The following is a 13,442-nucleotide window of genomic DNA, read 5'->3' on the forward strand; positions in this document are numbered from 1 at the left end:
GAGAATGCCAAGAGAGTGCAAAGCAGTCATCAAAGCAAAAGGTGGCTACGTTGAAGAACCTAGAATATAAGACATTTTCAGTTGTTTTACACTTTTTTGTTAAGTATATAATTCCACGTGTTAATTCATAGCTTTGATGCCTTCAGTGTGAATGTACAATTTTCATAGTCATGAAAATACAGAAAAATCTTTAAATGAGAAGGTATGTCCAAACTTTTAATCTGTACTGTATGTCTGTCCTTCCCTCATTGTAGAAGGTGTCATACTGTGTAGCAAAGCATGGTGTTAGTTCCATCTTTGATCAGTTAGCCATCCATCCCCTGGAGTGTTGATCAACTGTTAATTTATCCACAAGCAGCTCCCACAATGCCCCTCACCTGATGGTATAGTCTACCCTATAAATCTAGAAGCAGCATAAGGGGTGCACATGGGTGGGGTGCATGCACGTGTCTTCTTGTGCAAAGTGTCATTGGCGCTAAGTGTGTGCAGTTACTTCATTCAGCAGTTAGTCAGGGCAGGAGTCAGGTAACCACACTTTATACCCTCTTTTAACTATGTACTTAAAAGAGAGTAAACAGTCAAAGTAAACAATGTTTCTGTATGTTTTCACTGTCTTCCCTTATAGTCCTCCACTTTCTACTAACCCCCCCTAATCCCTACACCTAGTAAGGAACTGGTCATCTCTCCCTCCATTCTCCCCATACATCTCACCTCCTCCTCAGAACTATTCCTCAACATTTAATCCTGTGTCTCCAAACACAGACAGACACCTCATGCTCTCTCCTGTTCCCACCTACTAACACTTTCTCTGCTCCTCCTCACTGCAGGCGATGTCTCTCCAAATCCTGGTCCTTCTCACCACATCCCCAGAGTCACTATGTCACGCAAGGTGTGGGAAAGACTAAGTGCAACACAAAAAGAAGAGGGAAAGGGAGCCCAGACTCTAGGGAAAGTGGGGAGTGGAGACCTCCTAGGTTGATCTAGTGTTACCCTGTCTCCACTAATGTCCCTATATTGGTTCTTCACCAACCGCCACATGTGTACCTCGCCCTGTCTTTCCCTGGAGTTAGGCTCAGGCTAGGGAAGGGAGGAGATGAGCACTAGTCGATCCCCACAGAACACTAAAGACAACAAGGAGGGACAAACAAGGGAAAAAAGCTTAGCTTTAGTAGACTCCAGACAAATGTGCACACATCCTCTAGCACCACAGAGGAAGAAGTACTGCTCTTGCTCAAGCCTTCACAAGGAGTAATGAATATCGCCGGCACCTCCCTCTGGCACACAGCAGGTATTTATACACCCAGGCCAGGGTGTTAATTAGCCAGAGGAAGGTAGCCGCTGGGTTCTAGAGATACAGCTTCTAAGAAGTTGTCTGTAATGCCAAACGAAGAGATCTCCTGCAACCAACTGTAGGGTGACTGTCAGTCACTTCTGACACACCCGTGACACACTTCTACCTCTCATCCACAACCTATCACAAACTCTTGCAACCTTTTTCACCTTATACCCATCCACCCAGCCCCCACTTCCCCAGTCCCTCTCACAGGAACTATATGGAACGCTCGCTCTGTCCGCAACAAACTTTCCTGCATTCATGATCTTTTCATTACTAACAAACTTTCCTTCCTCGCCATCACCCCCTCTGACACAGCCTCTCCAGCTGCACTTTCGTACAGTGGATTCCACCTTTCCCACACCCCCGGCTCCAGCAGCAATCATGGCGGAGGAGTTGGTTTTCTCTTGTCAGATAACTGCTCCTTTTCCCCAATCCCACTGCCGCCCTCCATTACTCTCCCCTCTTTTGAGGTTCACTGTGTGCGCATCTACTCCCCCTCCAACCTCCAACTAGCTGTCATTTACCGCCCCCCAGGGCCAGCCACCACGTTCTTCGACCACTTCACCACATGGTTACTTCACTTCCTTTCCTCTGACATCCCCACTATCATCAAGGGCGACTTCAACATCCCCATTGACACGTTCCACTCATCTGTCTCTAAGCTTCTATCTCTCACTTCCTCCTTTGGCCTTGTTCAATGGTCTTCCGCAGCCACTCACAAAGATGGCCATACACTGGACTTCATCTTCACCCGCCTCTTTTTCCAATCTAACCTCTCTAAATCTCCTCTCCCTCTGTCGGACCACAACCTACTTACATTCTCTTCCCTCTCCTTTCCAGGTGCACAATGCCCACTCCACCAACTTGCGCACCCTCGCAGGAATCTCAAACACTTTGACCTACACTCACTCTCTGAATCCCTTCTGCCTCTTACAGACATAAGTTCCTTACACGATGCAGATATTGCTGCCGCTTTATATAACACCACAACAGCTGCAGCTCTCGATTCAGTCGCCCCTTCCACACATGCCAAAGCTCGCACGATCAATAGGCAACCCTAGCACACCAACCTGACTAAAGAACTGAATACAAACAAAGAGAAGCATGTCAGTAACACGCCGTTTGTAATTATTTACTCACTTTAGCTGGTCTCAGACAGAATCCTCAAAGATTATTCTGGCGGTGCAGCAGCCAAGTGAATGTGCAATGTCCAGAAAAGAAAACAAAGGCAGCACTCCTCCGATCTTCTTAAAATATGTCCTTTATTAGAATATACGGGACATGTCCGGAAGGCAGCAAAACGGCCGTTGTCCTTTGCACCCGTCTCCACCGCACGCCCTTTGGGGCTCCTGCCACACGCTGATATTTGACATGTCCTGTATATTATAATACAGGACATATTTTAAGAAGATCGGAGGAGTGCTGCCTTTATGTTTTCTTTTCTGGACATTGACTAAAGAACTGAGACAGGTTTCCTGGTTTGCTGAGCGGGGAAGGAAAAGGTCCCACTCCAATGAGGACTTCATTGCATTCAAACAGTCCCTCACTATTTTCAAGTCCACACTTACTGCAGCAAAACAAACATACATCTCACCCCTCATACCCTCTTTGTCTCACAACCCTAAAAAGCTATTCAACACCTTCAATTCGCTCTTCCATCCCCCAGCGCCTCCTCCCTCTCCGCTCATCTCAGCTGAAGACTTTGCCTAATTCTTCAAGCAAAAGATTGACACCTTCAGACAAAGCTTTTGCCAAAATTCCCCACAGCCCCTCCTCTTAACTACTCAACCTTCCTCCTCCAAAACCATCTTCTCCACCACTACAGAAGATCAAGTTTCCTCTTTACTCTCCAAATCACACCTCACCACCTGTGAACTTGACCCAATCCCATCCCATCTCATCCCTAACCTTACTACAGTCTTCATCCCAACCCTAACCCATCTCTTCAATCTATCACTAACAACTGGTGTCTTCCCCTCATGTTTCAAACATGCCTCAATCACACCCATCCTCAAAAAGCCCTCCCTTGACCTATCTTCTCTGTCCAGCTATCGTCCCATATCACTTCTCCCAAATTGTCATGCAAGGTGTGGGAAAGACTTAGTGCAACACAAAGGGAAGATGGAAAGGGAACCCAGACTGTAGGGAAAGGGGGGAGTGGAGACCTCCTAGGCTGGCCCAGTGTCCCCCTGTCTCCCCTAACGACCCTATATTGGTTCTTTACTAATCGCCGTACGCCTTCCTCGCCCTGTCTTTCCCTGGCATTTGGCCCTGGCTAGGGAAGGAAGGGGATGAGAACTAGTCGATCCCCACAGAACACTAAAGACAACAAAGGAGGACAAACAAGGGAAAATTGCTTAGCTTTAGACGAGTCCAGACAAATGTCCTCAAGCAGCAGAGAGGAAGAAGTGTGCTCTCACTCAAGCTTTCAAAAAGAAGTAATGAATATCGCCGGCACCTTCCCCTGACACACAGCAGGTATTTATACACCCAACCCAGGGTGTTAATTAGCCAGAGGAAGGTAGCCGCTGGGTCCCAGAGACAGCCTCTAAGAATGTGTCTGTAATGCCAAACGTAGAGATCTCCTGCAACCAACTGCAGGGCGACGGTCTGTCACTTCTGACAAACCCGTGACACCTATGCCTCAAAACTACTGGAACACGTCCTCCCACCTCTCCTCCTACTCCCTCTTTGACCGCTTACAATCTGGCTTACGACAGCACCATTGTACTGAAACAGCCCTGACTAAAGTCACCAACAACCTACTAACTGCCAAATCCAAGCGGCACTACTCTGTCCTCCTCCTCCTGGACCTGTCATCTGCCTTCAACACAGTGGACCATTCCCTCTTACTACAGACTCTCATATCTTGGCATCACAGACTTGGCCCTATCTGGGATCTCCTCATAACTAACAGACGGGACATTCAGCGTCTCCCACTCTCACACCACCTCCTCATCTCGCCCCCTATCTGTTGGTGCCCCTCAAGGTTCAGTTTTCGGACCCCTTCTCATCTCCATCTAAGCCTTCGGCCTGGGACAACTCAAGAGTCTCACGGTTTTCATTATCACCTCTATGCTGATTACACACAGATCTACCTTTCTGGACTGGATACCACCTCCTAACTAAACATAAGCTCACAATGTCTATCCGCTATTTCATCCTTTTTTTTTCTGCTCGATTTCTAAAACTTAAAATGGACAAAACAGAATTCATTATCTTTCACCCATCTCACTTAACCCCCCCAACTGACCTATCAATCAGAGTCAATGGCAGCCCACTCTCTCCAGTCCCACAAGCTTGCGGCCTCGGGTAACCCTGGACTCCAATCTCTCCTTCAAAGCACATATTCAAGACCTTTCCACTTACTGCTGACTCCAACTGAAAAATATCTCCCGGATTTGCACATTTCTCAACCAAGAATCTGCAAAAATACTAGTGCACGCCCTCATCTCCCACCTTGACTACTGCAACCTCCAGCTCTGTGGCCTCCCTTCTAACATTCTCGCACCCCACCAATCTATCCTAAACTCTACTGCCTGACTAATCCACCTATCCCCCCGCTATTCCCCGGCCTCTCATCTCTGTCAATCCCTTCACTGGCTCCCCATCGCCCAGAGACTCCAGTTCAAAACCCTAACCATGGCATACAAAGCCATCCACAACCTGTCTCGTCCATACATCTGTGATATAGCTTCCTAGTACTTACCTGCACGTAACCTACGATCCTCACAAGCTCTACTTCTCTACTCTCCTATCTCTTCTTCCCATAATCGCATACAAGTTTTCCCCTGTGCATCCCCCCGACTCTGGAACTCTTGCCTACTGTGGAAACCTTCAAAAGGAACCTGAAGACCTACCTCTTCCGACAAGCCTACAATCTGCAGTAACCCTCACTCCACCATTCCACTGCACGAACAGCTTTTCACATGTAAAGCGCCATGGAATAAATGGCGCTATAATAAATAATATTTTCCACTTCAAGAAAAACAAGCACTCTGCACGGAAGGCTTCTTGACTGAGGAACAGGTGTGGCGCTCTGGTAGATGATTGATTGATACAAGAACCAAAGATAGCCATGAAGGATAGAAAGACCTAGATGGACATGTGCTGCTGGAGAAAAGGATCATACCCCAAATTGTTCAGAGAAAAGGTGGTGGCATTCTCAAAAGTAGGAAGGTGGGGAATATACAGTAGTGTTCAAAATAATAGCAGTGTGTTCAAAAACGTGAGTTAAGCATAAAATATTTATACTAGTTTTTATTTCCATTCATTAAGAACATTGCACACAGTTTTCTATTTCAAAACATGAAAAGAAATAAATATAATTTTAACTACTTTACAAAAAATAACAAAAAATGAACATTGGGCTGTTCCAAAAAATAGCAGTGTCAGCATTTGTCTTTACAAACTCACAATATGTACTCTTTTTTAAAGATTTAGCATTCCTGTGAATCACTAATCTAATATTTAGTTGTATACCCACAGTTTTTTTTTTAGAACTGCTTCACATCTATGTTGCAGAGAGTCAACCAACTTCTGGCACTTGTTATTCCAGCCCAGGATGCTTTGACTACATCACACAATTTTTGGCATTTGTTGGCTTTGCCTGAGAAACAGCATTTTGATGTTACCCCACAAGTGTTCTATCGGGCTGGCCACTCCATAATCTCAATTTTATTGGACTAGAACCAAGATTTTGCTCTTTTACTGGAGTGTTTAGGGTTGTTGTCTTGTTGAAACACCCATTTCAAGAGCATAACCTCTTCAGCGTAAGGCAACATGCTCTCTTCAAGTATTTTAATATATGCAAACTGGTCCATTATCCCTGGAATGCGGTAAATAGGTCCGGCACCATATTAAGAGAAACATGCCCATATCATGATGCTTGCACCACCATGCTTCACAGTGTTCAGAGTGTACTGTGGCTTGAATGCAGAGCTTGGAGGTCGTCTAACAAACTGTCTGCAGCCCTTGAGCACAAAAAGAGGAATTTTACCTTCATCAGTCCTCAAAATGTTTCTCTATTTCTCTTTAAGCCAGTTGATGTGTTCTTTGGCAAATTGTATCCGCTTCAGTACACGTCAATTTTTTAACAGTGGGACTTTGCGGGGACTTCTTGCTAAGAGATTATCTTCACACAGGCGTCTTCTAACTGTCACAGTACTCACAGGTAACTTGAGACTGTCTTTGATTATTCTGGAGCTGATCATTGGCTGAGCCTTTGCCATTCTGGCTATTCTATTCTCCATTTGAATGGTAGTCTTCCGTTTTCTTCCATGTCTCTCTGGTTTTGCTTAACATTTTAAAGCATTGCAGATCATTTTAGCTGAACAGTCTATCATTGTCTGCACTTGTTTATAAGTTTTACCCTCTCCAATCAACTTTCTAATCAAAGTACGCTGTTCTTCTGAACAATGTCTCGGACAACCCTTATTTCTCAGACTTTCAAGGAGAAATGCATGTACATGTGCAGACTTCACCCTTAAATAAGGGCCACCTGATTCACACCTGTTTCTCCACAGAATAATTGACCGGACTAATTGAACTCCACACTGCTATTATTTTGAACTCACCTCCTTACAATTAATTATTCAAATACACAGACTCAAAAACCTGCAGACAATGAATGTTGGTTTTCTTAGAATCCACTGCACCAACTGGTAAATTGTTTGACATGTGGTAATATAATTTATACCAAAAACAGTGATTAATCTGGTTAGCCATATTGAACTGCTATTATTTGGAACACTACTGTAGTTAGATTGCCACAAGGAAACTCAATATCCTGGTGGAATCAAAACAATTTAGACTACTAAAAAGAGATGCTGATAACCCAGCTATCTACAAATAGGGCAATCTGTATAACATATTTGCTTCTGTTATGTGAGGGTGTGGTCATATGGCACGAATAACTGCAAGGTAATGCTGAATATGCAGTGTAGCAAGATGAGAACATTGTATTGTAAAGTGCTGTGGAATATATTGACGTTGTAGAAATAAAAATGATTATTAATATTCAGGGTAACACAAATCGCACTGTCCGCCTATATAGCAGCTGCATACCTAACAAACTTGTTACAGTACCTAGCAATAAGGGAGCGATAAGAATTACATTGCCCCACCTGTAAAAGGAAGAGAATGTGACTGTCTCTACAGGGCTTGAGTTATTTTGTCTAGTGAATAAGAGTATTACTTGCAACACAAATGCTCTCCCCATGGAATAGAGAAACATGACTGTCTTGGTAGCAGGATATCAACCCATCTTTCCCACAGAGGTTTCATTACAAACTAAGCCTGGTTCCCATCTCTTCCCCATTCCATTTCAGGCCTGGTTAGGCATATACAGAGGTAAGGCTCTAGTGTTAGGGACCATCCATATGAGGTACATTTTGTCATGGTTGGATGGCTTCTAAGCTTTTTGATGAAAAAAAAAAAATGTTAACCACGTACCTCACATTTTCATGACTATAGCAAAGGTGGAATTTGTGTTTTCATTAATCGCAGTGTACTGATGCACAGTGTATGTATATATGTATTGTAGCATGTCTGTGACACCCTCACATGAAAAGGGGGGAAATGCATGAGACATTACTGTGCCTGATGAAGGTAGTAATGCCACTGTTTGTACAGCATGTCAACTACATCATCTAGCAGAAGACAAACTTTCCTCACACGATCACTTCACCATGAAGGGAAGTAATGTGTCTGCCTGTATGACAAGTCATGTACAGCATTTAGCAATAACAGGGACAAACAGACTACAAATTACTCCACCCATGGAGAGTGTCATGTGGTCGGGTGGCTGATCGCTCACCATATTCTGTGCACTGCATAGTTAGACGCAACAAATCAGCATAACACAATTATAGTACCGCCTATGGCAGGGAGTCATTTGGCTGCCTGTAACGCATGACAGTTACCCCTTTTAGTGAAAAGAGAGTAATGTATTGTGGTAGATCGACTCACTTGGTTGCACATAGAGATACACAGGAACACGGTCTCTTTAAATCTTATGCGGAGTTTATTAAGAGCACTGCATAAACTACAGCAATGATAGCAAAAACAAACACAGCCTTCCTGGCCTAACAGGAAAAAACAAAACATAACCATAACGTAAAGCACAGTCCTTGTTGCTACGGGTAACCGCCTGCTTTAGGAACAAACAATCCCAGGTTTGTCTTTCCTTCATATGACCAAAACAGCTCAGAGTTGCCACCGCCAGGCCCTCCCCACTTCAAATGCTCTGAAAGGCTGTGATCCTCTTTGTTCCTCCCTTTCTACATCCTAGCACTAAGATGGCCGAATAACCCACTCGAGTACTGGAACCAGGTAATGGTAATGCGGCCATGTGAGTGGCAGATGGTTGCGCACCATATATGAAGGGTTGTGGGTGCCTTGTGTTTCTTACACCTGTGTAGTGACTTGCGACTGGTTTAGTCTGGATCAAGGTAAATAAAAATCAAATTGTTTTTACCAGATGTTCTACGGTGATGTTCTTGGGTGTGAAAATAGGCACTGCAAAGTAGTGGATAAAAAGACAGATCTGAGCAGGAACCCTCAAGGGAGCAGAATCTGAAAGGTGTGGGTGTGAGGGCAGGGTAAGCCTGAATGGTGCAGCACAGAATAAAGGGTGGGACCAAAAACTCCATCCCACTATCAGGATGAGTGAGATTAAGGCTGGGGTCACAGCACAGTATAAAAAAAATATCAGTCAAATTTTCATCCAGAAAAGTGGGATGATTTTTTTTTCTCACTTGTCATCCATGTGCAGTCTATGTGGAGTCAGTATACAATCCTTTTTGTTACTCAGCAGCTGTTAATAATTTACAAGGCCATTTACAGTTTCCTAGTTACAGAACTGCAATGTATCTGTAAAAATCTGATGTTATACTGTGACTCCACATGGCATACGATTATTTTCTCACACAAACAGATTAAAATGGGTGAGTCTCATTCGATCTTTGGAGGGAAATCGTGCCTGTTGCGATTTTTTTCACATGCAGATGCAGTCCGTGAAAAAAAAATTGTTCATCTGCACTGCCCCAATGAATAACATCGGTCCGAGTGCGATTCGTTTTTTTAACAGATAACACTCAGACTGAAAATACGCTTGTGTGCAGGAGTCCTTAGTCGGCAATATTTGTGCATGGACTTCAACTTAAAGAAGTAACTAAGGCCCATGAGACTTGGGATGATTTATCAAACATCCTCAAGATGAGGCAGCTGGCAAAGTACTCCTGCGCTATTTAGGTAAAGAAGGAGCAGAAAGCACTCCAGCCACTGTCCAAATAGTGCAATCTTGTAAGCAAGCTTAGAGCCAGGAACTCGTTTTGTAGCAAAGCCGGCAGCATGGTTATGTAGTTTGGGGAAGAATTGAACTGCAATATTTGGCCACATATAGCAGCATTGGTAGGCAGGAGTTAAGAAAAGGCGGCCTATGAAGCAAGGAAGGACGAGCAGGCAGAAACTACGGTGAGCACATGGCAGGCGGGTGAGGGATGAAGAGAATAGGCATCTCCAGTCCACTTTGCTGGAGATCGTTAAAGCGTGAAGATTTAGCACAGTCCGCTTCTACCACTTGAGAATAAACACAAAAATTATGTCCTCCCCATTTCCTAACTACAGGGGAAGAAAAGAAAAAATAAACTAAAATAATAAAAGTAGAGAAGAGACCCCTGCAAAAGTTGGAACGTCTGTCACCTACAAACACAAGAAACTAGAGTGACAAAAACAAAAAATGGCTACATTTCCATGGGATTAAATTATTCCTCTATAACAATGACACATGCTTTATACCTTTTCTGTGTAATAACTTGAACGAACATGAAAGTTTCCAAGCTCCAGATGATTATCATCTTGATTGTATAGATCTTTTAACGTCTCAGGCTCCTGATGCTTGCAGAACTGTTAATAATTTATAGAATAATTCACAAAACAAAAGGCAGAGGGGAACAAAAAAAAAAAAAAAGGAAAATGCCATTATAACAGATAAAAAAAAAATATCATATTTAATAATCTTCTTATTAATAGACATATACTGTTAGGTCCAGAAATATTTGGACAGTGACTGAATCTTCGAGAATTGGGCTTTGCATGTCACTATTTTTGATTTAAAATGAAACAACTGAAATGCAATTAAAGTGTAGAATTGCAGGTTTAATTAAAGGGGTTGAATAAAAATATTCTGTGAAATGTTTAGGAATTTCAACCGCTTTTCTACAAAGCCTCCTCATTTCAGGGGTTCAAAAGTAATTGGACAAATTAACTTTACCAAAAATAAAATGTTAATTTTTAATATTTTGTAGAGAATCCTTTGCAGGCAATGACTACCTGAAGTCTGGAAGCCATGGGCATCACCAAACGCAGTTTCCTTCTTTGTGAAGCTTTATCAGGCCTTTAATGCAGCAGACTTCAGTTGTTACTGGTTTGTGGGTCTTTCTGCCTTAAGTATTGTCTTAACATTGTTTAATGCTGCTCGATGGGGTTGAGGTCCGACGATTTACTAGGCCATTGCAGAATATTCCACTTCTTTGCCTTAAAAACTTCTGAGTTGTTTTCGCAGTATATTTTGGATCATTGTCCATCTGTACTGTGAAGTGCCATCCAATCAACCTTGCTGCATTTGGTTGAACCTGAACAGAAAGTATCACCCTGTACACTTCAGGATTCATCCAGGTACTTCTGTCTTCAGTCACATCAAACACTAGTGACCCAGTGCCATTGGAAGCCATGCATGCCCATGCCATCACACTGCCTCCACCATGTTTTATAGAGGATGTGGTGTGCTGAGCCGCTCCAAGCCTTCTAAATACTTTCTTCTTACTATCATTCTAGTACAGGTTGATCTTTGTTTCACTGTACATAAAATGATTTTCCAGAACTGGGCTGACTTCTTTATATGTTTTTGCCAAAGTCTAACCTGGCCTTTATATTTTTGAGGGCGATTAATGATTTTCACCATTAATCAGTCATCTCTTTATGGTACTTCGATACTAAAACACCTCTTTCCTGGAGTGTGTTCAACACTTGGGTGGATGCTGTGAAGAGGTTTTTCTTCACCATGGAAAGGAACATCCACCACTGTTGTCTTTCGTGGACGTCCTGGCCTTTTTAAGTTCCCAAGCTCACCAGTGTGCTCTTTTTTTGCAGAATTGACCAAACTGTTGATTTGGCCCATCCTAACAATTATGCTATCTGTCTGCTAGATTTTTTTTTCAGCCTAATGATGGTCTGTTTCTCTTCCATTGATAGCTCCTTTGACCACATGTTGTGGGCTCACATCAACAGATTTCAAACGCAAATGCCACACCTGGAAACAGCTCCAGACCTTTTATTATTATAGCGCCATTTATTCCATGACTCTTTACATGTGAAAAGGAGTATACATAATAAAAAAACAAGTAAAGTTATCTTTGAAACAGGTAGAAAAATGAATAGCAGCACTCACCAAGTCCTTTGGCTAAAAAGTCCTTTATTTCATAGTGTTCTGGACAATCAGATGCAGAGGTCTATCTGAGGTGCAGGGAGACATGCGGGGAGACGAGAGGACAACGGCCGTTTCCGTCTTACAAACGCTTCTATGGGACCAAACTATGTAAGTATTATACTATATAAGTATACTATACTTACATAGTTTGGACCCGTAGAAGAGTTTGTAAGATGCGAAATGGCCGTCGTCCAATCGTTTCCCCGCATGTCTCCCCTGCACCTCAGATAGACCGCTGCATCGGATTGTCCAGAACACTATGAAATAAAGGACTTTTTAGCCAAAGGACTTGATGAGTGCTGCTATTCATTTTACTACTTGTTGCATAGATGCCACACTTTAGCCTTTGCACCACCAGTATTGTCCGTTACCACTGCTGTTGTTCAACAATATAAATATCACACAGTGGTGCCTGAAGACTTTTTCCATTCTCCTGTTGAATAATCTTTGAACAATGCAAGTCACCGACTGGAAAAACTGCTTAATTGATGATAGATTAACGAGGAAATAGCCCATGCAGCCCATTAGAGGGCTTTAGAGATAATTGTCCAATTACCTTTGGTTTCTTTAAAAAGAGACAGCTACACATTGAAAAGCTGTAATTCCTAAACCCCTACTCAAATTAGGATTTGAATACCCTCATATAGTGGAGAGTCTGCACTTTAAGCCCAGATTTAAGATAGTTATATAATCAACGTGTTTTAGTAAACAGCTAAGATGCCAAAACTTGTGTCACTGTCCAAATATTTCTAACTGTATAGTTGGTCCTGACCCGGGCCGGCGTCAGCACCCGGGCAAGTGCCGGGGCCCTGAGCAGGCGGGAGGCCCACTCGCCGGGCACCCCGCCGGGCTATGGGCGGAGGAGAGCGGTGCAGCATCCGCCCTTCTCCCCCGCTTGCTCAGAGCACCTGCAGCCGGATACTTACCTCTCCCCGTGCCTCCGCAGATCCGCTGTCTTCCTGCTGTGCGCTCCCTGTGACGTCTCAGGTCAGAGGGTGCAGTGACATCTTTCCACGGTGCCCTCCCCTGAGCCATCACAGGCAGCGCAGAGCGGGAAGACGCCGGCGATGCTGGAGTCCGGACCTGAACAGCGCAGCAGGTGAGGAGGAGTGAGGCGAGTATTTGATTTTTTTTTTCTTTTTTTAAATGTATGGAGGCATGGGGCATTATATGGGAGGGGGTGACATCCTGCATGGGGCATTATAAAGGGGGGGGGGGGTGATATCCTGCATGGGGCATTGTATGGTGGGGGAAAGGGACATCCTGCATGGGGCATTATATGGTGGAGGAAAGGGACATCCTGCATGGGGCATTATAAAGAGGGGGGGTTGATATCCTGCATGGGGCATTATATAGAGGGGGGGTTGATATCCTGCATGGGGCATTATATGGTGGGGGAAAGGGACATCTTGCATGGAGCATTGTATGGTGGGGGAAAGGGACATCCTGAATGGGGCATTATATGGTGGGGGAAAGTGACATCCAGCATGGGGCATTATATGGGGTGGGGGGGACATCCTGCATTGGGCATTATATGGGGGGAAAGGGACATCCTGCATGGGGCATTATATGAGGGGGGGAGAAGGGACATTCTGCACGGGGCATTATATGGGGGAG

The 13,442-nt window shown here is 43.9% G+C and overlaps 1 protein-coding gene across 3 annotated transcripts in view; it reads right to left on the reverse strand.

Moving 5' to 3' along the window:
- VPS16 (VPS16 core subunit of CORVET and HOPS complexes) overlaps window positions 1-13,442 on the reverse strand; it is a 334,351-nt gene that overhangs the window by 101,869 nt on the left and 219,040 nt on the right. For 2 of the 3 annotated variants that reach the window (XM_073647833.1, XM_073647832.1), the window contains exon 19: window positions 10,136-10,243. The exons of the other annotated variant lie outside the window; for it this stretch is intronic. In XM_073647833.1, the coding sequence (XP_073503934.1) occupies window positions 10,136-10,243 (108 nt within the window). The remainder of the gene's footprint in view (window positions 1-10,135; window positions 10,244-13,442) is intronic. 3 annotated transcript variants of the gene reach the window in all.

Source organism: Phyllobates terribilis, unplaced genomic scaffold, assembly GCF_046119375.1.
Source record: "Phyllobates terribilis strain yellow unplaced genomic scaffold, ASM4611937v1 Scaffold_9__5_contigs__length_417890890, whole genome shotgun sequence".
In the NCBI taxonomy this organism is placed as follows: domain Eukaryota; kingdom Metazoa; phylum Chordata; class Amphibia; order Anura; family Dendrobatidae; genus Phyllobates; species Phyllobates terribilis.